The 23990-nt window shown below is 38.5% G+C and overlaps 2 protein-coding genes across 2 annotated transcripts; one reads left to right on the top strand and one right to left on the bottom strand.

The window, feature by feature from the left end:
* Positions 1–8297: 8297 nt before the first annotated feature.
* LOC135686974 (uncharacterized) lies at positions 8298–18128 on the top strand. Its single transcript, XM_065203386.2, has 10 exons — positions 8298–8717; positions 11388–11546; positions 12943–13089; positions 13493–13666; positions 13795–13941; positions 14193–14510; positions 14833–14992; positions 16629–16840; positions 17485–17653; positions 17816–18128. Exons 1-10 carry the CDS (start codon positions 8648–8650, stop codon positions 18030–18032), a joined length of 1773 nt encoding a protein of 590 aa, XP_065059458.2. The 5' UTR covers positions 8298–8647; the 3' UTR covers positions 18033–18128.
* A 129-nt stretch (positions 18129–18257) lies between these two features.
* LOC135686973 (uncharacterized) lies at positions 18258–23498 on the bottom strand. Its single transcript, XM_065203385.2, has 3 exons — positions 22305–23498; positions 21895–22039; positions 18258–21475 (listed from the first exon to the last, which is right to left on the bottom strand). The coding sequence occupies exons 1-3, from the start codon at positions 22326–22328 to the stop codon at positions 18840–18842; spliced, it is 2805 nt and encodes a 934-aa protein (XP_065059457.2). The 5' UTR covers positions 22329–23498; the 3' UTR covers positions 18258–18839.
* Positions 23499–23990: the final 492 nt, after the last annotated feature.

Genomic DNA, 23990 nt, shown 5'->3' with positions numbered 1-23990 from the left:
CTCCCTCTCGAGGCACTTGTAGCCAGGGTTAAAACAGTGTTGGTTTAGGTAGATCCGCAATCCCGTTTTTGTGATTACGTCTCTTAACATTTTGGCATAGCTGTAACGATTTGGGTTCTTGTCATCACGGTGAAGTATCAGGTCGTTTGCTGAGCGATGGGCTAGGCCAACGGGCCTAGCCCCAAGTAGATAGCACACAAGAGATACTCGTTATCTGATGTTATCTCTATTGTCAAAACAGTAAGACTAAATTATTCTAAGTAGGATTACATTATATTAAAACACAACAAAGGAACACTGTGAAACATCACACAACACGATGACAGTGACGCACATTTCCCGGAAAGGGAGTTACTAACACAACAGCACGACAAACAAACATGTGACATTAACACGCAACATAATCAAAGATCTAGCTAAACATAATAATAATAATTACTGAAGAATACAAGTCCTAAAACGTTACACCATCCCCTCCCTTTTAAAATACACGATACAACCTTGAAAAGTCACTGAGTTCTTCTACGTCATAAATAAAAGTGTTTGAAGTGTCATTACGGCCCGGAGGCATAAACTGGCAAGCGAAGGTAGTGCCTACAACATCACTTTATTTGCCCAATTTCGTGATGATATCTCCAAAAAGAAATGTTCAAAAAGTCCTATTACATACGAAGGCTCTCTATAGCTCTTCTCAGCTGCAACCTCTCTCCGGCCAGCTCCCAAACAATCGGCTAATTAACGGTGACATAGTTTCTCACGAAATCTTGACTGTATCTTGCATCATCTGGAAAACGAATGCCTTTTCCGTTGGTGGAATGTCTTCTTCCAAAAAAGAACAATAACCAAGCGAAATGAGCAGCAATTTGAACCCAAATCCATCGCAAAAAGTTTCTGTTTTGAAAATCAAATTAAAGCTGTGAATCAGCAGCACTCAGTGAATCCAAATCATTCTCGATAAAAATTCCATTAAAAGTGTAAAGACCAACGCATTCCACCGCCATCCCACTCTGTCACCAAATGTAACGATTTGGGTTCTTGTCATCACGGTGAAGTATCAGGTCGTTTGCTGAGCGATGGGCTAGGCCAACGGGCCTAGCCCCAAGTAGATAGCACACAAGAGATACTCGTTATCTGATGTTATCTCTATTGTCAAAACAGTAAGACTAAATTATTCTAAGTAGGATTACATTATATTAAAACACAACAAAGGAACACTGTGAAACATCACACAACACGATGACAGTGACGCACATTTCCCGGAAAGGGAGTTACTAACACAACAGCACGACAAACAAACATGTGACATTAACACGCAACATAATCAAAGATCTAGCTAAACATAATAATAATAATTACTGAAGAATACAAGTCCTAAAACGTTACACCATCCCCTCCCTTTTAAAATACACGATACAACCTTGAAAAGTCACTGAGTTCTTCTACGTCATAAATAAAAGTGTTTGAAGTGTCATTACGGCCCGGAGGCATAAACTGGCAAGCGAAGGTAGTGCCTACAACATCACTTTATTTGCCCAATTTCGTGATGATATCTCCAAAAAGAAATGTTCAAAAAGTCCTATTACATACGAAGGCTCTCTATAGCTCTTCTCAGCTGCAACCTCTCTCCGGCCAGCTCCCAAACAATCGGCTAATTAACGGTGACATAGTTTCTCACGAAATCTTGACTGTATCTTGCATCATCTGGAAAACGAATGCCTTTTCCGTTGGTGGAATGTCTTCTTCCAAAAAAGAACAATAACCAAGCGAAATGAGCAGCAATTTGAACCCAAATCCATCGCAAAAAGTTTCTGTTTTGAAAATCAAATTAAAGCTGTGAATCAGCAGCACTCAGTGAATCCAAATCATTCTCGATAAAAATTCCATTAAAAGTGTAAAGACCAACGCATTCCACCGCCATCCCACTCTGTCACCAAATGTAACGATTTGGGTTCTTGTCATCACGGTGAAGTATCAGGTCGTTTGCTGAGCGATGGGCTAGGCCAACGGGCCTAGCCCCAAGTAGATAGCACACAAGAGATACTCGTTATCTGATGTTATCTCTATTGTCAAAACAGTAAGACTAAATTATTCTAAGTAGGATTACATTATATTAAAACACAACAAAGGAACACTGTGAAACATCACACAACACGATGACAGTGACGCACATTTCCCGGAAAGGGAGTTACTAACACAACAGCACGACAAACAAACATGTGACATTAACACGCAACATAATCAAAGATCTAGCTAAACATAATAATAATAATTACTGAAGAATACAAGTCCTAAAACGTTACATAGCCATAGGTTGTGTTTTTTTAATTTCTGTTTAGGAGTAAGTCACGAACAGAAAAACAAATGATCCTTGTGAAATTTTTCTTGTCTGGTCTTGAATTATTGCAGAAAAGATTCATTCCTGTGTACGTTTCTAAAAAATAAAAAGTACTTTGTCTTAAAAATTGGCTACTGGTACCCTTCCGCTGGAAATCGGACGCTTTTGATTCACTAGATGCAATGCAAATTTTGGCGATGTTTTTTAGCATTATCTATAATGAATTCGTTTGGTCCGTTGTTTATGTGGCTGGAGTACCGAAGTGATGACGTCATAAAATCTATTTTTAGAAATTTTTAATTTTGATCCCAGAACCTGAAAGAGCATCGTGAAATACCCCTAAATTTGCAAATTCAATTCAAAGCATTACGAATTGGCTGAGATATGGCCACATGAGCACAGGCTCTTGCCCCATCAAACCTATGTAATTTGGTCTTGGTTCATAACTTTATGAACCAGGCCAAATTAACAGTAATCTGTTAGCAAACTTTAAACCTTCCATTTGCCATATCTCGCCCAATATTGAGCATATCTAACTGATTTTGCATATTGTGAGGTATTTTATGCTGCTCTTTCAGATAATGTGGTCAAATTTAGGAAATTCTAAAAAAAATATTTTTTTATGACGTCACACTTCGGTACTCTGCGCCTAGAGGAGTCATGTTGAATGCGTGGTAAGAATAACCTTTAGTTAATTCTACTTTTTTGGGTTCATCTTGGTTGTACTTTGATCGATTGAAATACCAACTGCTTGTACTTGGAAAATTTCTTCCTAGTATATAAAGGGCAGTTTCGTTTAAGAAAGTCGAATGTGTGTTTGTCACGAGAATCAAAAATGAATGTAACAGGATTAAGAGTAAAATAGTTTCGATATAGATAAGTCAGGCCTATCTATGAAAAAACACAAAGGAGGCTATGTATAGTGAAAATCTTACTCTCTGTATTTTGAATACAATAAACCATAACATTTAATGAAGAGAGGGGCGAGACAGCATATGCAGAAACTACTCAATGAAGCACTTGACACACGAATAGCAAACAATCTTTGCGAGTATTGGCTGCAAATGAATGGAACCGACTTTTCAGTTCTTGATGCTTGCAGTTATAAAAATCCTTCAAATTGGAAAGTTCCTTAAGGATTTCGTACTTAGTAGTATAAGCTCTTTAAATATTTCGGCCTTCTACATGTAGGTTCCTTTTAAAGTGGTTCCTTTTAAAAAAAGCCTGTAAAATGAAGCACATGATTTTCCCTACCAACGCTTGGAGACTATTAATGTTTTCAGATTATTTTTGCTCTACAGTCCTCCAAGATTTTTGTGAATTAACTCATCGTTTGTTCTTTTTATCAACCCTCGACGCTAAAATTTAACAACGAAAAGCGCTAACCCACCCTTGTATCAGATGATTTATACGAAGAGGCTAATCTGTTTCATGCATCCAAGTATAAAAATCTGTTTCATGCATCCAAGTCGACATGTCTCACCCAATGCGAAGTTATAGCTTCCGCCATTATCAAGAAAGCTCCTCCTAACGCTCCTACAAATAGACGATCGTACAATTTTGTTAAAACAATCATATTTCCTGATAAAGACTTTCACTCTTTTTATAAGAACAATTTTATAAGAACACGAGCCTCAAAACTGATCAAAAGTTAAGAAAAAATTAAGAACAATCTGAGGCCGAGCTTCTGCAAAATGCAATTTTGAACAACGTTTTTTCTCAAAATCGAGGAATTTTAGCCATGTGTGGGTGCTTTTTCTGTGAATATACAAATTTGTCAGCAAATTAAGGCTGTCTCATTCACTTTGTTGGCAAATGAGACCTGAACATCTCCTTTGAGCGAAAAAGCTAACAATCGCACTGCTTACACCCTCTTAATTTAAGAACAAATTAAGAACAATCCAGCCTCAGATTTTCGAAAAAATTAAGAACAGTCAGCCTGAACTTAAATTTACTGGTTCTTATAAAAAAGAGTGTATTCGAGAGTGATTTCCACATCCCCACTCAACAATATATTCTTGGATCCCCAAAGCTCCTCATTTTCTAAATCTATTAACTTTTCAATAACTCAAAAGTTCACTTTAAATATTTTTAGGGCTCCACGTAGTTTCAGGCAATTATAAAAGGAATGTTGTATTTGAAAAAAGCAAAATATCAGCGAGTTCTTAATAAAATATAGAAATATACAGAGTCCAGGAGACATTACGGTTCCACGGCAGTGAGCCGGGCGGGGGAAGGTTACCCAACGATGCAGTAGTTTTGTGGATGGTCAATGCAAAATTGCTAAACCATGTATGATTTTACTTCAATTCCAGTTCTAAGGAACGTTTTTACCAAAGATACAAGGAAAAATTTGAAGAATGCGAATAGGGCAGATTTGCGGTGTTTTCTGAATATTGGAAACATACTTCAAAGAAGAATAGTCGTCTTTATAATCAACATGACGTTTTGGTTTCCAATTCCGCTTCTAGATCCATGGTGCGGAGTTTTGTTTAAAAAAGTCGTAGGATGAAATACAGTGTTTGGTTTTAACTGGAGGTGTTTCTGGAGAAAAAGGCAAAGAATTTTGTGAAATCGAAGAATGATATTAATCCAGTGGATCTCCGTTGGATTGGTAACACACGCATGCGGTACTATGGTATTCAAAATGTTTGAGTAGGCGGTGCGAATTCATATGCAAGGAAAAATCTCGATTATCAGCCGGTTGACCTAGATTTGGTTGCGTGGCAAAACGTGAGACATCTCCTTATGTGCACCAGTATTCCTAAAGCATCCGCGCCTGTCATCAATTCGCTGAAAATTCCTTCCTTGCCCGTGTTGCTTTTTTTATTTTCTGGATTCATCCCCTTCAATAGCCCCCCCCCCCCATTACCCCCCCCCCCTATTAAAAAAAGTTGCAAAATATACTTAAAACCAACTACAAAACTACCTTATTTTTGCTATTAAGTATGTTTAGCCCCCAAAATGTTTTAGCCCCCTCAATCTGTAACATGCTCCACTGTCCTTCTCCCTTTCCTATTTGGAGGTTCTTCCTCAGATGATTCAAATATTGAAAGATCGGATTAACCCTTTTGCAATTTGTGTCCTCGATTGTCATTTTCCGATGAACTCTTTTGTAATTTGTGTCCTCCATTGTCATTCAATGTTTACAACACAAGTAAATGAATAAATAAATAAATAAATAAATGAATAGATTTACAGCAAGGCCCAAAATAAGGATTTTATGCTTAAAAACTGAGGAAAGTTTAGAGTTATACAACGAAACTAAATCATATTATATTTTCAACATAAGCAATGATTCCATGCTAAAAAAATTGGAAAATTTAGAGTTACTCAACTAGATTGAAACATTAGTCTATTGACAGGAAGACACCAAATGATTCCATTCTGAAAAAGTTATCTAACGTAATTGAAAAGACAGACTATCGACAGTAAGAATATAAGCAATGCTCAAATTTTTAAAATATGGAAAATTTAGAGTTGATTAACGAAACTAAAAAATTAGCTTACCTTTGGTAAACACAAGCAAAATTTCATTCTTGAAAAACGAGTAAAAATTAAGTATTTCTTTTGTGTGCAGTGTTTCCATTTTTGCAGGAAAATCGATACTGTTAGCACAATGTAATGTAGAACGAAAGATTAAAAGGATAGATCACAATCAAATATTAATCAGTAGTTTTTGGAAGGTTAGAAAGTTTTTCATCCACAAAATTGCTAGAAGCCACAAGCATGAAAATACAAGGCAACCCCCCATCCTGGATTCAAAGAGCATGCGCTCATTTTTTACAACACACTTTCGATATACACAGTAGCATTTAACAAGATGAGGGAATCAAAGGATCCCTCAATGTCATCAAAAATCATTATGGGGAAACTACCCTGCTGCATATAAAATACAACAGGTGATTTTTATTCTCAAACATAATTATATTACCTTTACATTCTCTTTTTATAAGAACAGTTTTATAAGAACACGCGCTTCAAAATTGGTCAAATGTTGAGAACAAATTAAAAACAAGCTGAGACTGAGCTACTGATAAATGTAGCTTTGAACAATTTTTCACCTCAAAACGAGGAGTTTTTTGCCATCTTGGGATGCTTCTTCGGGGAATATTCAAACATGGTGGCAATTAAAGGTATTCTCATGCACTTTGTTGGCAAATGAGGCCTGGACACCTCCCTAAAGTGAAAAGCTAGCAATCGCGCTGCTCATGCCCTATAAATTTAAAAACAAAGTAAGAACAATCCAGCCTAAGATTTTCGAAAAATTAAGAACAACCAGCCTGAACTTCAATTTACTGGCACTTATAAAGAAGAGTGTAATGGTAAATTTTATTAACCCCTCTTAAGAAACCGCAACCCTTTGCCCCAAATTATGCCAACATATTCATGACAACATATTTCGAGCAATGGGTGTAGTCGGATATTTTGGAAAAGATTTATCGATGACATAATCTTTATCTGGCAAACACAAGCTTGAAAACCTTCAGGTATTTTTTTACAATACACCTTATATCATCCACAAGAAGTAGATATAAAAACGCTTTTGGTTACAGTCAAAGCAAATTTAGACCCAAATATGCTTAACTATACCATCAAATAGCCCCGTTTACAGTTACTTAGTTTTCTGGCAAGCGGTGCTTGTCTTTTTAGTTTTAGTTTTAAAATAAGACACAAATGTCAACCAAGGGTGTAACCATAGAAATGGGTGTAACACTTGAAAGGAAATCAGGATCAACTTATAAATCTTTTCCATCCAACCCAAGGTCACGCTGGCAATTTCTACTTTGTGTCACTGGTAGTCTGTATCACCTTACTTTTGGAGTAGACAAATGACAAGCATAACCTACTTTCTTGTTACAGTTACATAAGAAAAACAACAAAACAGATCCGTTGGTAGAAAAAATTTGCCCTGCAAAAATCCGTTTTGCCCTGCGAAAATCGTTTTTTCTAAAAGCGTGCTTTCTTTTCGAAGGTGGTCGATGTTCCCCTGAAATCATATCAGATTTGAAAAGAAAAATTTCTTAAGAATATTGAAACTTGACACAATTTTTACAATTTTTTTTTATAAGAACCAGTAAATTTAAGTTCAGGCTGACTGTTCATAATTTTTTCGAAAATCTGAGGCTGGATTGTTCTTAATTGATTCTTAAATCAACAGGGTGTGAGCAATGCGATTGCTAGATTTTTAGCTCTAGGGAGGTGCTCACGCCTAATTTGCCAAAAAGTGCCCGAGACCCGGCGTGTCCACTCTCATTGTCAGGGGTAAGCACCCGTTTCTTCAATACATCTGAGAAAGGGGTTCAATTTTGCCATATATTTAGGACATAGAAAATAGAAAAAAAGGGGTGTATGATATGGGAATCTTAACATAGTTTCTAATTTTTCTTTGTTTGGCCTTGTTTCAACTACTTGATTTCAGGAACAAGGGTATAAATTTTCTTTGGTTTCAAAGAAAAGGGGAATCAAATTGGAATCAAATATCAGAGATGAGGGTCAGTTTTCTAGACCCTTGAACACGGCTGCTTACACGTGATAGTGTGAGATGACTCACCTGGGACCGAGACAACCTTAATTTGCCAACGAGTTTGAATATGGACCGAAAAAGCGTCCACACATGGCTGAAGATCCTCGTTTTTTGAGATAAAACGTTGTTCAAAATTTCATTTTACAGTAGCTCAGCTTCAGCTTGTTCGTAATTTTTTCTTAACTTTTGACCAATTTTGAGACTTGTGTTCTTATAGAATCGTTCTTATAGAAAAGAGTGTAGTACCCTTATAGAAAAATGCCGTGTCGGCAAATTTGCTATGACACGACCAGTCATCAAAATCTCAAATTTTCTAACGGCGCAGGAGAGATTGGCAAGTGGCAAATCAAAAAATCACTGAAGTAATGTGTTGTTTGGCAGACAGCATTCTTTTACTTTAAATATACAACAAGAAAGACAGGCCGGATAAATGAAGTAAATATTGATAATATTCTAAGATAAAGGAAAACTTATTGAAATAATCAAAATCTTGTAACTTGATGATTGTATGTAAAGAAATTTGATGCAGACTTGTCGAAGAAAGTTCTCGGTGTTTCAATGTTGCCATGGCTATCACGCTGCATTCCTGTAGTGGTGTTCTGTCATTTGGTGACAGATTGCAAGCGCTCCAGGTGACGAAACAAAAGGTCAGAACCTGTGGTCAAAGCCAAACCCTTTCGAAAGAGCGATTAAGGAACAAGGTAACAGGAACAAGTTGTGTATAAATATTCCCGACAGTGGGAGACTGCATTTTGTTCCTGGTCTGGACTGGAGGTGAGCCAAGAATGCTGAAGATGGCAGTCACCCAATTTGTCATTGGTCTCGTCTTTCTGCAAGGGATGACCGCTTTGCAAAGTGAGTTCTTTTATTAAATCTTGCTGTTTATTGAAAGATTCTGTGTTAATACGAAGAGCATTCAAATGCTCTATCTTAATTAATGTAGTGGAGACCTGGCAGTATTTTTCTTGCAAATTCATTCCGGGATACAACTTTATGACCGAGAGCCTGTTCAGTAAACCAATGTGTTCGACCCTAGATTTAGTGCAACAGAATTTGTTTAAGATTACGTGACGTGGTTTTAGATTATAGCTTTGAGAAGAAAGGTTTCCCTTGACTTTTTTGAGTATGATTTTCAAGCAGTAGACTGTGTTCAGATGGGAACTGTTTCGTGGAAAACTGATACTATGGCCAAAGGACACATGATATCAACTTTCTCAAGTAACATTGACACAGCATCGTTGCTGATGATCTGTTAGTTAGGAAATGCGATCTGCACAATATCATTCAAAACCGTAAATGTATTTTGATGGAAGCGGGTAAGAGGTCGCCAGAGTGTCTTGGGCGTAGCGGGTGGTACACGTTTAATTATAGAACTGTCCTCGCGGAGCCTGAACGCTGGAATGCTATAACGTTTTCCTGATAACGGGGGATGCAGTCTCCACGCCCCTGCATTTCTTACGCCTATACAAAGTGCACAGGGCAAGCAGACAGGAAGAAAATGCCATCGACTGATCAAATTATGACAGGATTGCACATGTGACTAAGATTGCGGGCACCTTAGCTCGATGGACCAGACCCAAGCGGCACCCAAGTTATTGTTATCCGGCGAACGTTATCCATTATTTTTAAGACTCCGCTCAAGTTAACCTCATTTTCAAAAACCACGACAAAACTTCTCATTTTCCATCTTACTATTGTGTCTGCGAGCGTTGGATGGGACTTTCTTCCAGCCGTAAACGGGGCCCCGTCTTAAATTTTTTCCTGCAGGGCCCCAGATGCCTCCGTTACGCCACTAGGGGAGAGGGAGGGGGCAGCGTCGATGTGAACAATAGAAACAGAAGAAAGAAAAAACGAAATTTGCCGATACTCTGAGGGCAGAAAGTAAGCCCCCCACCGTCTATTTATTTCTTTGAAATGTCTGGAGAGCTCTGCGCCGCTTATTCCAACCCCTTGTTCCATCGACGGGATCGTGCGACCAAAATGTCGAAACTCGAAATGCCCTTGCATTCAGTTTCGAGAATTCCTTCTCTTCAGAGAAAGTCTATCCCTCGTTTATCGAACCTGCTAATCTATTCTATCCTTCGTAAAAACCGCAATTTCTGACACTGACATCTCCTTACCCAAAAAGAGAGCTTACTCCAATGATCAAAAGCAGATTTATATTGGTTAGAAGCACCAGTTCTTATATAATTTAAATAATAGCATCTATCCTTTAAATTCAACCTGATTGGCGAAAGTTGATGACCAGCTGAAATAACTTTGAACCGAGGTTCTACTTGTTCGTGGTAAATATTCATTGAAAAGCTTTAGGCCTTGTTTTAAGAACTTTTCCAAGAATTGAGATTGTCGCAAATGGACTTTGATAATGTTTTGTCCAGGAATACGCCCGACAGTTTTGTAAAAATCCATGATGAAAATCCAACACAAAGCTAACCCACAAATCTAGCTGAATGGGAGATTTGTGACCATCTATTTTGTATGAATCTTGCTTCTTAGAAATACCTCACCCCTTGAAATATCCTTCAACTCCGAGGCCGTGGTGCCAAAACACTTCCCAAAACACGATTGATATATGATATTCCTTCTCTCAGGGGGGGGGGGGGGTGATGAGGGGGGGGGGTGATGAGGGGGGGGGGGTGATGAGACTGGTGTATAGATAAAGGGGAGGGTGTCATTTCTCCAAATATTTGATGAAGACAAACATTTTCTTAAACATAGAATTTGTCTCAGATGATTTTTTATCTCACAAAAATTGCAGATTCTGCTCTGGTCGTTCTAGGCTTCAAATTTAAAAAAACTGCGATTTTTGGTAATGCCAAGAAATCCATTTTGATCCAAGTGTACTATTATGTTCTATTAAATAGCAACGCTAAGGGTGGGAATCTACTTCATTCTAAATTTCAATTTTTTATTTTTTGAATACAAGATAATAAGTAGAGTTGATATTTTTGTGTTTCTTTATAAAAAAAGGGGCTGATACGTTCGGCTGTTACAAATTTATCGGATTAACCCCCATCCCGTATCTGTTCTAAGCGCCGCCCTCTTTGGTTGCTTTCTATAGGAACCTAATGAAACTTTGAATTTGCTAATTGGGATTTTACTTTCAATTCAGCACCCTCCAAAGAATAAATTAAAGAGGCACTCTTTGTTATTTTCTTGCCATCTTGCAGATTTCATTGTATGTGTTCCTTGTCGTATTTGGAAAGCAGAAAACTGCAGGAGCGACTCTTTCAAAAATGATCTCAGGAACAAAAAGATACAAGATTTCTGTAGCGTATAGAATGACCAGTTAAATATCCAAGTTTAATATCTTATTAAACTTTATTTTCATAACGTCAAATTTCGGAACCCTTTTTATCTCTACTCTGTTCCATGCAACTGGGCCTACTTTTTCATTGACCACGTAACGTTTGCCATTTGCTGCTCTCATTGCTTGAAGGTAAGTAATTATTTTGAAGATACTTTATTTATTCTTGTATATTAATTAGGCCTGTTCTTTCTTAAAAGAGTATTTTTCATTTCCAGGCCTTAAATATAACTGTTTTACAAAGACTTTGTGTCATGGCTCCAACGCGGGATGGGTATATGACTATTCGAAGAAGGCATGTACGGCCCGGGATGGAGGATGCTCTTATGTTGGAAATTTCTTTCGAACGAAACATGACTGTGAATTTCACTGCTCAGGTAATAGATAACTACATTTTGATGCAAAACCATGATGCCTGCAAGAAATTTTATTGTTTACCAATCATTATCGTCTCTTGTGACGTATGCATCACGATTTTCTTCTCTTGGGTTTTCAATTTTATGATTAAAAATTGGTTTTTCCGCCCCCGTGAGGGTTTGGGGTTAAACCACTAGGGCAAGGCGTGTAGTTCCATAGTATTACAATCCCCTTGGCGTGTAGTTCCATGGCATGACAATTCTCTTGGCGTGTAGTTCCATAGTATTACAATTCCCTTGGCATGTACTCTAAGGTCCTTAATAGAAGGGGGGTCTTGATAGTGGGGGGGGGTCAGAAATTTTTCAAAAAATAAATAAGCGGGGGGGGGTACTAGTAAGTGGGGGAGGTCGGTAATGTGAAAATTCTGAAAAATCACGTGATGATTCTTTTTTGGGATCAAATGAGATTTTCTTCTGAATACAATCGATAACAAAATGACAATTATCACCATGTAATAATGTATTGTTGTATTTCTAAAATGAGCAGGCTAATTATCATTGTGTACATCAGCCAGGCCTATGTGAATTTTTTCGGATGTTATACTACTTTTCTATGTTAAAACTTTTGTACAATGCAACCTCTTCATTTAAGAGAAACTTTACAAAAATTTTACACCTGAAAGAACAAAGGACAAATGAAATAAGGGATATGAATGATTGAATATAAAAATCAATAAGCGGGGGGGGGGGGGGGGGGGGTCCAAATAAGCTCCGGTGGGGTCAGAAAAAAATCGAAAAATAAATAAGCGTCCACCCTTCTATTAAGGACCTTAGAGTAGTTCCATGGTATGACAATTCCCTTGGTTCCAAGAAATTGCGTAATATTTTGTGTCCCTGGTTCAATAGGAACAAGAAATGCTTGTTGCATAAAAGTTGTGGCCTGTGATTATAAACGTGGCTTTGCGTTGTTAAGCAATAAACTCTAAAGGCTCTTTTTGTTTGGTAACTCATGTTTGCTCTTGCCAAAAAGCTTTGAGGCCTATCTAAATACTTTGAACATTATATTTGAGTTATTAAAACGACACTTAAAATGTCAAGACCCGTCTGACACAAGAATTTAGAAACTTTGAGAAACAGCAAACAATAAATGTTAACAGAACTTAAATCTGAAGACCGTAAAATTTAATGTTTACTTTTTAAATGTCTTCGTATATTCTTCATGGGAGAAATTTGGTCTGAGAGTGTAGTTAATCATGCTAAAGACGAAAGGAGGGAGGGGGGTCATGGGGGTCATATCCTGCCTCTTTTGGCTCTTTGTAGATCTGACCTACCTTATCTAGTTATGCCAGATACTGATGACTCTTCGCATATATTCCCTGAATCATACATTATTTGTTGAATTCTGTTTTGTTTTCAGATAAAATGTGTCATTTCATGAGATGTGGTTCCTGGTCAGCCCCAGTTTGCGCCAGCAATGGCAATACATATCACAATTTCTGCTACTTTTTGAAAGCACGGTGCATCACCAAAGAAAATTTCAAAGTCCTACACAAAGGACATTGTAGTAAGTGGCATCCCCAAACTCAACCATTATAAGTTGATTCGACAGATAATATTTGTCATCCTTTTCAAGGGTTCAGGAAATCACTGATATATGGCTCTTAACATGATTTGCTATTGATGAATGCGTCAAAAATCTACTGATTTTTATGGCAAACATCCACTTAAGATCGAATCCTGTATGCGGATTGAATGAGAACTGCTACAACCATCTCACATTTTTTTGATATACTCAAATAAATTGAGGCTGCATGAAAAAGGGCCTATCCTCGAATTTGTATCATATTAGTCCTGCCAGGTATAAAGAGACTTTTTATAATTCGTTATCATTACAATTTTTTGCCAGTTTTTCTTGTCTGCAATTCTACTCATTTAGAATTCAATTCATTCTTTTCTTACTTATCTAGAGCCAGAATTCATTTGCTCGCTGCCCAAATATAGTGGACCATGTCCCGACAGTTCAAAGAGGTATTACTACAATAAGGACAAGAAGAGATGTTTTGCTTTCGCATACGGAGGATGCAATAACAACGGCAACAATTTCCATTCCTACTCGAAATGCAAGGAGTTTTGTCAAAAATGTAAGTTTACAAATGCAGAGAAAATAAACAATGATTTACAAGTTATTGTGATGTGACGGTGATTTTTGCGATGACAGTTTTTAGATTGCCTAAGATCAGATTGCCTAAAGCTTGTCCCACTTTCATAGATGCACAATTAGATGATCTGGAAAGGATGGACAAGGATTTAGACGATATGTATGATGGTGCTAATAATGACAGACGAGAAGATTTTGAAGACAAAGATCCAATCGATAGAGAGGAAGAAAGGAGAGAAGAGATGCAGGAATCTGAAGGTGAGGCGTGACATGCATGTATATTTTAAACAGTGGTTGAGACATTTATTTTAACTGACCGAGAATTGTCAAATTTTTAAGATAAAGCTCCGTAACATCAAAGTCGCCATTTTGTCTATATGTTAAAGTCTCGGAGAGTTGCTCGTTGTGGGCCTCGTATTAGTGATTCGTGTTGGACATCATAGCGAGACTCGCTTAATGACCCTTTCGCTATGGGATGAAATCTCACTCGAAATGTTTTTTTGTTGCAGAACCAGAAGAAGACAGCCGAGACGAAGAAACGAGGGATGAAGAAGGAGGAAGGGATGAAGAAGGAGGAAGGGATGAAGAAGGAGGAAGGGATGAAGAGGAAGGAAGGGATGAAGAGGGAGAAAGGAACGAACAGCCAGATGGTGATGAGGATGACGACGATGCAAGCGAAAACGAAATTTCTGAAGAAGGTCGACATCTGATCCGACAAGATAATGGCATCAAATCAATTGAAAAGGAGACTGAGAACGAAGACCGAAATAGTGTCCTTGAAACTCAGAAAGCCGCCCCAAAGGCCACGTATGCTTCATGCGAGAAGGGTGAGTGTTGGTTAACGCTCTAAAGCCATTCATTGTGTTACAGACAGTGATTGTAAAGAAAGGCACGTCCTTGGCCGCTTGAATGTTGTTGTGATCTGGCTTGACTTCCTGAGCGCGTCTCTATCATTGAATCTGATTGGTCAAATGAACCTGTCAATCGATAGGTTTCTGATAGTGGACACGTGATCTAATATTTGATATTTGCATAGAAAAATCCATTTTCAATTAAGCAAAATTTATTCTTGAATGATAAATTCAGATCTGATTACGCGCACTTTTACTAAAAGAGGTTATGTCATTAATTGATTAATTTTTGTTGCAGGGATGTGTGAACTGAACATCAGTCCCATTGGCTGTTTCCATGACAACCTAAGGTTGCCAAGGCCATTGCCTGACCTGCTCGATTCGCACAGGGATACAACAAGTGCAGCTCATCATGGTGAATCTATAAAATGGAAAAACGGGGAATCGTCCATTAGAAAGTAAGGCTTTTTCGTTTTAGAGCCAGGGGCGTATTTATCAAGGCTGTATTGGTCGGTGAATCTTCAGTTGATCCATTAACGGTACTATGCCCCGTCAGTAAACCGTGCAGAGTTAAAGGTCTATCACGACGTTGATTGATTATAAGAACAAAAGGATTTTTTTATTGTTTCCAGTCCCTCTTTAATTTATCGCATGTAAAAAATATGGCGGAGCGCTGGAATCTTGTTCAGGCTATTGCTCCAGCTATTGTTCTCGTTAACCAATCCACAACGAGACAGATTGCCTTTAACAATAGGCTTTGCAGCGCGTTTATGATCGAGAATGCTAGCTTGCCAATTGGATGCGTAACAATAGGGCTATTGTTTAGTCCAACCAATAAAAAATTTAAATGAGCAGAGATATCCATCCATCGGGACATGGTGCCTTAAAATTCTTAGTCGGTCAGTAAATGCGCAGGTGAATTAGCATCTATAATTTTCTAAATCTATGTTATTTTTGGTCTATTTCTTTCTTGATTCACCCACCTAGTCGGGAAGATCAAGCAGCGCAAATGTTTTGAGCATGCCAGTTAAAACGTTGAGAGTTCTTTGAGGTAAAGCCGTATTGCGTCTTATTGCCATCTCTGTTTTTTTTCAATATCGTATGCAAGACAAAATCATTAACTGAACCTGGGAAAGGCTTTGAGAAAAGCGAAAATTTCACAACATACTACTTAAAGCTGTTTCGTCTGACACTCCTCAGAGTATAAAATGTCAGAATAAGGGTCCGAAAGAACAGGACAGAAGGAGTTCGTTTTCTCTCTTGGATTCCAGTGGTAATTTTTCTCAGGGCTGAATCATCGACTAAACTAAGGCAATATGGGAAAAACAATATTTTGGTTACTCCTCGTGATCAAAGCGCAAGATTCTTCATCAAGAAAGGAAGTATTGTTGGAGAATTGAAAAATATAAGTATGGTTCGTAGTAACACAAGTTATTTTCAGAAATGGTCGGCCTGAAAATGCTTTGGGTACAATTTTGCCAAAAAAACTAGCGGGAAGGGGTTGAGTAAAAACGAAGATAAATAGTTCACTGGCGGGCAAATGTTGTCTGGTAATGAGGACCTAGACAGGAGTAAATATTTGAATTTACAATTTCTCTGTAGACAGTGATAACGCCCAAATGAAAATGATTAAACGGAGGAATGGTAAACAAAGGGCCGTGTCTACAGGACGGTAGGAGGCAGGGGCACTGGCGTACGGAGATAGGGGGCAGGATGGTAGGGGCAGGGAGGCAGGAAGCATGGAACCCTGAGTATCTACGATCCTGGTCATCGATTCTTTTAACAATTATGCTTGCCTTAATTAGTTAACTGTATTATGCAATAAATAGTTGTATTAATTGTATTAAACAGGGCCCGCTCCATGGCCATGGCCATGGCCCCCCCCCCACTTTTTTGCGAAGTAGATTAAAAGCTGTAGTAAAAGAGGTAGGAAACCTTGGCCCCCAAATTTTTTAGTCTTGCCCCCCCCCCACTTTCGTGGTGCGGGCCCTGTTAAACTGTAATAGTTGTCATAAAATCTGTGACTATGGCTAAACCTTTGTTGTGCCCATGTACGCAAGTATTTAAATACTCACGTTGATGTTTATCTTCCAGGCTAGCATGCGATTGCGTCAAGATAGCCCGAAAGAGGAATTATACTTACATTGGTCTCCAGCACTATGGCGAATGCTGGGGCGGGAAGAACCTAACATCAAACTACGCACGAGATGGTCCATCTAAAAACTGCGTCAACGGGAAATACACTGCTTGTAAAAAAGGACAGTTTTGCACAGGGAAAGAGAAGGCCAATTATGTTTACAGAATAGGTGAGCAAGCTGTTTGGTTTTATTGTACAACTATCTTGTTTGCTTGATGAATAGATCTTCAGGAAGTAGGATAAGAAATATATTTGCTTTCGGTTCAGCATTTTTTAAGGCCCATGTGACTTTTGTCTCTGCGTCTCATAGACAAACTTTTGTTTCAAGCATTTGGTTCAAGGGAGCGAAGATTTGGTCTTTTGGACAAAAGGAAATTGCTATAATCTGCACGTCGTGAAATCTGGCTTTCCATGTTTGAAAATCGTTAGCTTTGGCAAACAAGGGCGTTGTTTAAGGGGAGAAACAGTTGCATAAACTGTAATTTTTATAGCTGTATAATGTGCAGACTGCAATAATGTTCAAGCTATCGGACATATTGATAAGCCTTTCGTTTTGCCGACGAAGGAAAGTTTTTCTCCAAACACCCTCTCTTAGTGGCGGTTAAGGGGTGCAAGTGGGCTACGGCTCCGCGCTCATGGTAGCCAGAAGAGGCCCCGCACCGAATAGAAAAATTTAAAAAATTGTTAAGAACAAGGGCGCCGCAGATGTTTTTGGCCCCGGGCCCAAAAGTCCCTGAATCGCGGCTGCCCCCACTCATTTCGCAACATACAGCAGCTACCGAGATATTTTATTTTCCTCATTTTTCATTGTAGACCCACTGCCTAAGGATTGCTTTTATGAAAAGGTCGGGTGCTATTACGATCCGGTCACTACACATCCAAGACCGCTTCCGGAACTGCTTGATTCCCATCGTGACAAATTCAGCAATGTTTATCACGGACTGGAAGTTCAATGGGGAAATTACACACATTCACTAAGAGTGTAAGTATAAACTTTATCTTTATTTCTTGTCGCATAGATATTTTTAAAGAAATTCTATAAAGGGATCAAATTTCAACAATTCTAAAAAAATATATTTTTGTGACGTCATCACTCATTAACTCTATAATGAAATTAATTTATATCTTGCAACGTTTTTTGTAGATTGATTGATCATTGCGCACAACGCACAAGGGATAAAGGGTACACCCATTTCGGTATTGAGCATTACGGCGAATGCTGGAGCGGACCGCATGCCGCAAAGACTTACGCCAAGTATGGTAATTCGACGAACTGCGTCACTTCTGACTTTGAGAAATGTAACTCAAATTGTCAGTGTACCGGAAAAGAGCACGCACTTTTTGTTTACAAGCTTAAGTAGCAACACTTTTGATTGTGGATTGTTGCATCTAACACTTAGATTTTTACACTTTTTCATGTAGTTTTTTGATTTTCATATGACGGTGGTGTTAGCCTATTTTTTCATCTCTCTTTTCACTTTCTAAAATAAAAATGACCGTGAAAGGAGTAAATCATGTAAAATGGAAGCATAAACTTTGAAACATATTATGCTGCTTTCACGTTTTAGTAGCTTTCTGGTGGAAATATCAAAGATTAAAGGATCAAAGGTCGTGAGGAAATTTTCTGATTTCAAGGTTACAAAATTCATATTTCTCGTTAATTCAAAGATATATTTACACATAAAAAACATATATACAGGAGATATTTCTTTAGATTACTTAAAGCACCTTTTTGATTACTCGTCCTTTTAAATTTGCAAACGAATAAAAATTCCTACAACTGTCACAAATTTGCCAAGAATAAAGAACCATGTCTCACACCAGTATCTGTGATGCAACATCTATTCACCTTCTTCTTTTTTTGTTAAGCAAGTAGCTTGCCAAAGCTAAAAGCCATTTTCTTAAGGACTAAGGACTGCTGGAGCATTAGCGTTGGATATTAGAAGAACCAAATCATTCACAGCCCAGTGGTGGCGCCAGGGGAGGGCTAGGGGGGGGCTACAGCCCCTCCGTCGGAAGCACCTAGCCCCCCCATCGGAGGAAATTTTAGGTTATTGTCGGAGCAAATTTGACAAAATAACGTACGAAAACTGCTTATTTTAGTCATTTTAGCCCCTCTGTCGGAAGATTTCTGGCGCCACCTCTGAGCCGACTAATGGCGATGAGGGTTAAGCCAGACGCACTTTTAGACGACACGATGGAGAATCTTTCTTTCGTTTTCTCGCGCTGAGAATAAAGGTAATGCTTTTGGAAGAAACAGTCAGATTCAGTGGCAGCTTTGCAGAAGTTTCCCATCCATCATACTTAGGTTTCGAAACATGGAGATTGTACGGTTGATCACACAGATTCGCAATTGAGAAGCTGGCAACTTCGCTTTGATGGTTCCTTTCTAATACCATCAAACACGTATTGCCTGTTAGTGGGAAATCAAGGCTGTTTTCACTACCAAACATATTTGTTGTGAGCGTTTGCTGCAGATCAAATTTTGGACCTTTTTTTCTGCATATACAAAGCTCAAGCGAGGCATTTCTATCTTTGCAGGAATCGAAATCCTGGTAAATACTCGTTCGTTGCCAGTGAAATAAATACAGTCCAGAAGTCGAATTTTTCACCTGGACATTAAACACTTGGATTTTTCTATGATTTATAAGAATGTCAAAGATATGTCTTCTTGAATGTGGAGAAGTACTTTTGTCAATGATCGCATCACGGAAACCCAAGGCTTGCAGCCATAGACAATTCCGTTTTTTTGACTTTCTAATTTGACTGGAGAGCTTGTTGTTAAGTTTTCCAATCGCGAATTCCGCCATCCATAACACATCATAATATGTGGCCCATGAACTCAAATCTGGGAATACATAACCATTGATACACTTGCAAAGAGAATAGTCTCGCATTGGAATATCGTCGCAGCCTCTTTTCCACGTTTTATTTGTAAACAAACCAAGCTCGGTACTTTTTTCAGGCCATTTGGCTTTGCTTAACTTTGATAAAAACAACACTGTGTGATGCAAATCGACAGCAGATACTACTGAATGTTGGTTTTTCAAAAATTTATCATGCAAACGACCTCCAAGGAGTTTCTTGATTTTCCTTGGAAGAGAAATTAACAAAAATGAGTCATGTGTCTCGAACTTGCCTGGCAATGTATGAATAGAGTATGGTGTTGTTTTCGCTCCGTGATCAGACCACAATATGGTGACTGTATTGCTTAACGAAAGGAGCTCTGTCATTGTTTTAGCGAGATGTTCGTCTATGGCACATGCACGCTTACCCGAGCCTTCGTGTGCGATGTTTATATGCGTGTACGTGAATTGCGGCTTAATTTCCGTGTTGGTCTCTTGCTGCTTATGAACTTCACTCGCATAACGTAGAAGATGTGCGCTCAGCGGCTTTCCGTCGTGGCAGAAGCTAGGCCCTTTGTTGAACATATTTGTTTGCTTGTATTTTCGTAAAACATAGCAAGATAAATGTGTTAAACCGACCCCATCGATATTGCTTCGTTTTATTACTCGCTTGAATGCCTTCCAGCCTTCTCCAATTTCACGCAAACTTCGCAGAGTACGATCACGCTTGTTGTTACTCGTCAGTATCGAGCCCCATTTATCGTACCAACACGTATCCTCTTGTACCATTGTCTGATATCCACTTTTATGCAACTTTTCGAACATTTCTCTAAACCCTACGTCTCTTTTCTTCAAGTTGCTAAATTTCTGCTTTCCAGCCATGAAAGATTTGATATTTACAAAAGTGAAAGGCGCCAGACTTTGAAAATATTTGAAATCGGCGATAGTGGGGCCGTTTTGGCGGGCTGCTATTTCTTTAAGAAGTCGCGTTGTTCTCGGGAGCACACGCGGGAAATGCGCACGAGATATTGAATCTAAAACAACGATATTTATATTGGGTTGGACAGTACGCGGTAAATTCTTCTTCTGCTTGGGTTTATCTTCTCTCTTTTCAAGTTTCTCAAGCAAAGGAGGCAGAAACAATATTTGCTGTGTTCTATTCCTCCCAACATTCGTGCTTTCGCAACTCAAAAATATGTAATCGAAGCCATGTTTAAGACTCTTCATTATCGCCTTGCGAACGCCATTTTCCAGACTTCTAACATCGGAATATGAACTTTGTTTTGTCACAACTCCATATGCGCTGTTCACAGTAGCAACAAAAACTTTTGTTTCATCACAAAGGGCCATAGAGCATTTCAGAGATATCTTAGTAAAAGTGCTTGTTCTCGTGGAATTAACGAGATAGCACAAACGTTCACTATTTTGTGGTTGGCATTTGCTCTTGCAATGACGACCTTTTGCTGGATAATACCTCTCGGAAGCAGTACATACATCTAAGATCTTATAATATGGTATGCATTTTGCATCGTTGCTATTGGATACAACATTTGATTGGTTGTGAGAAAGCTTGGCTTCGCAGTCTGTAGTCCTGAGAATATCCATCGACCTAGAAGCCTTTAAATCAACATGAAGGAGTTCTTGTGTGGAGATATTATTGTATTCAAAGTCAGTAAATTTGTATCTCGAATAAGATGTGTTGCTCATCATGAAACCATCAGAATCCTTCGAGACATTTTTATTTGCTAATGTTTCTACTGCATTTTTCGTCGTATTGACAGGCAATCCTTTTGTTGGCACTGCCGTATTGCTGTACTCTTCATTCGGAACTGTGCTGTTTGTCAATAAAGGCGTCTTTGTTCTTAGGCCATTGGTGCTTTTTTGGGCCTTAAAAGACTGAACTGATTCACGAGCGTGCTGACTTGGCGAGCTGTTCCATCGGTTAGTCTTAGTGATTACTAAAATGCAGAAAACAGAATATCAAGAAAGAGTAAGCAATTTATAAAAATTATCGATAAAATATCTATCGGCTGAACCCGAACAACGCGTGATAAATTTGCATAAATAATGAATGCTCTTGCAGTATCAGGGTTAAAAAAACTGACAGTGAGAATCGATAAGACGATAAAAAACTTCAAGAAGATATGCCACAGAAACCAAGACACGTAGGCACCTTAATCTTTTTAAATATTTTACTAGATAATTTCTCTTCTGAATTCATTTTCAATTAACTGTGATGCAAAACTTTTACGTGGACTAAAGTTGTATGAAGCTTTTAAGTCGTACAAAATTATGGGATGTATCTTTTGTAGATAGAATGCAGTTTAATATTCCAATCAAGTCCATTGCTCATTGCTGACATAAACTAGTTGCTTACCTGATTGCGCGATATTTCTGTCTCTTTGAGCGCTTACATGAGTTTCGCCATCGCCTCTGGGTGCCAAATTGATCAGCCTGTTTTGCCTTGAGATGTGAAGGTATACACAGCAAAGCGACACCAGTGTTGGTATTAGGAGCAACGACTACAATGGAAGATAGGACACGTGGAAATTCTAGTGAAAGTTAGGCTTGCAAGCTACTGTCTTTTTCATAGAGCAAAAAGTACTGTTCTTTGAAAGTTGACCCTGTCATACGTAATCGGCTCAAAAAGTGATTTTTAGTTAAATTGGTTGAAGAACTATCGACGTTGAAAAATAACCTATCGGCTGAACGACTTTAGATTAACGAAGATCAACTTGGTCTGCTCGGCAGAAGTATGAAGTTTAGAATAGCAAATAGACAATCTACCTGAAGGCGCCTGGCAGTTAGCATATTTTCTTTTGGCAATATTCATACTCTGCTGTCTTCACAAACGAATAGCTTATATGCTGAAAGAACGCGTGCAAATCTTCTTTCTGTCGTTGATTTAGGCCGTCTCCTCGTAAGGCAGTTGCCAGGTCTCACATGGTGTACAAAGTCTACCAGCAAAGGTCGCTGATCTTCTGTTTTGTTCTGACTGAAGCCTCGTTACAAAACGCTTAATGAAATCAAATGATTCAGCGGGTGGAAGCATGTACGTTGTCTCGTTTCCAGGCATTGATAGTGTTCTGTCTACGCAAGGTGCACAGCTGCGTGACCTTTTAATAGTCCTGTATGTATGTTGTTCATCAAGCAACCTCGAGCGGATCATCTTCAAGACTCCGTCTGGAACACGAGCAAAGCAAAAACTAGTTTTAGAATGAAGCCTTTCATAAATAAGCCGCGATAGGTGAGCAGGGGAGAATTTCAATCCATATTTCGTTCGCAGAGGTTTAAGCATATACAACCGTAAGGTTAAGGGCTGACACACAAGAGATCCTCCAAGAGATCCGCATGAAGAACCAAATTAATTATCTCATTGATAAGATTAAAAGTTATGAAATTGTAAATACAAAGATTGCAATGAAAGAGCGAATTATAACTGTCTTTTAAATTTTTAAACGGACATGACTTGATTTATCACAGCCACGGAGCTGCATTAAAGGTACTTTACAATGTGCTTCAAAGAAGAAGGCATTTTGCAAATTGGAAGTAAATGAGAGTGAAAGAATGAAGCACAGATGCTGCGATCAAAGACAAAGATAAACTGTAAATTGCCCCCACTTAACTCAGCCTGGGCAACACTAGACTGACCTCAAATTACAGTCGCGCGCCAAGAAAAATGTTTTTGCTGCAAGGATCGTTACTCGGGACACTTCTTCATTCCCTAATCTTGATTAAGTTACGCAATATTCCTCGTCATTTATTTGGGCTCTACATGGTTTAAAGGGTCTGTACCATCTGGCCTAAGAACCATTAATTTTATCGTCAGGTTTGAAATGGTTCATTATCAAGTTTATTGGACGCCGCTTCGCTGAAAAGATCACTGTAACGATCTTTCCTGTACTAAAACCGAATGCAGAAGACCGAATCTCGTCATCGTTTAAATGTAGCTACAGCTGTTAATATCCTGTCCTTACAAGCTGCTTTGTGAGATTCAGCTAGATGGCTGCAACTGCCGTGCTATCATTCGAGCCCTGCTCAGCTTTTGCAAATTGAGCGTTGCTGCGCTCATTGACTTGGTTAGTCGAGTTACCTCTGCCCAGCAGAGACCAGTGCGCACGTGCACACCGCTGCACAATTGTCTTTACGAGGTGCTATGAAATATGCGCGACATCGATTAAAAATCTCGCAGCAATTTTTGCAGATTCATCAAATTTTAGCAATGCTTAAAGACTTACGAAACAAGAATTAAATTGACAAAAAGCTCTAACTTTTGCAGAGAGTAATCATAAATATTTCATCAAATCTCTAAATGCAGAGAGAAGTTAAAAGCACATTAACCTTGAAATAACGATTTCGAGTCTGGAAGTTTTGTTGTTGTTTTGAAGTCTTTTTTTATAGTTCCTTAAAGTTATTTTTTAATTTAAAAAAAATTAAATGTCTTCATTGCTATCAATTATACTTGATAGTTCG

The sequence above is a fragment of the Rhopilema esculentum genome, chromosome 20 (genome assembly GCF_057945365.1).
Source record: "Rhopilema esculentum isolate cy_ngs chromosome 20, ASM5794536v1, whole genome shotgun sequence".
NCBI lineage: Eukaryota > Metazoa > Cnidaria > Scyphozoa > Rhizostomeae > Rhizostomatidae > Rhopilema > Rhopilema esculentum.
This window is presented reverse-complemented; position numbering and strand designations above follow the sequence as displayed.

What these genes read in the sequence shown, in the direction of transcription:
- LOC135686974 (XM_065203386.2), top strand. Translation starts at nt 8,648, where the DNA reads ATGCTGAAGATGGCAGTCACCCAATTTGTCATTGGTCTCGTCTTTCTG. An exon ending in CAAGGAGTTTTGTCAAAAAT is followed by an intron (nt 13,667 to 13,794) that starts GTAAGTTTACAA and finishes CCACTTTCATAG; the next exon opens with ATGCACAATTAGATGATCTG. An exon ending in GTATGCTTCATGCGAGAAGG is followed by an intron (nt 14,511 to 14,832) that starts GTGAGTGTTGGT and finishes TTTTTGTTGCAG; the next exon opens with GGATGTGTGAACTGAACATC.
- LOC135686973 (XM_065203385.2), bottom strand. Translation starts at nt 22,328, where the DNA reads ATGCTAACTGCCAGGCGCCTTCAG. An exon ending in TAACTGCCAGGCGCCTTCAG is followed by an intron (nt 22,040 to 22,304) that starts GTAGATTGTCTA and finishes CTTCCATTGTAG; the next exon opens with TCGTTGCTCCTAATACCAAC. An exon ending in CAGAAATATCGCGCAATCAG is followed by an intron (nt 21,476 to 21,894) that starts GTAAGCAACTAG and finishes TCTGCATTTTAG; the next exon opens with TAATCACTAAGACTAACCGA.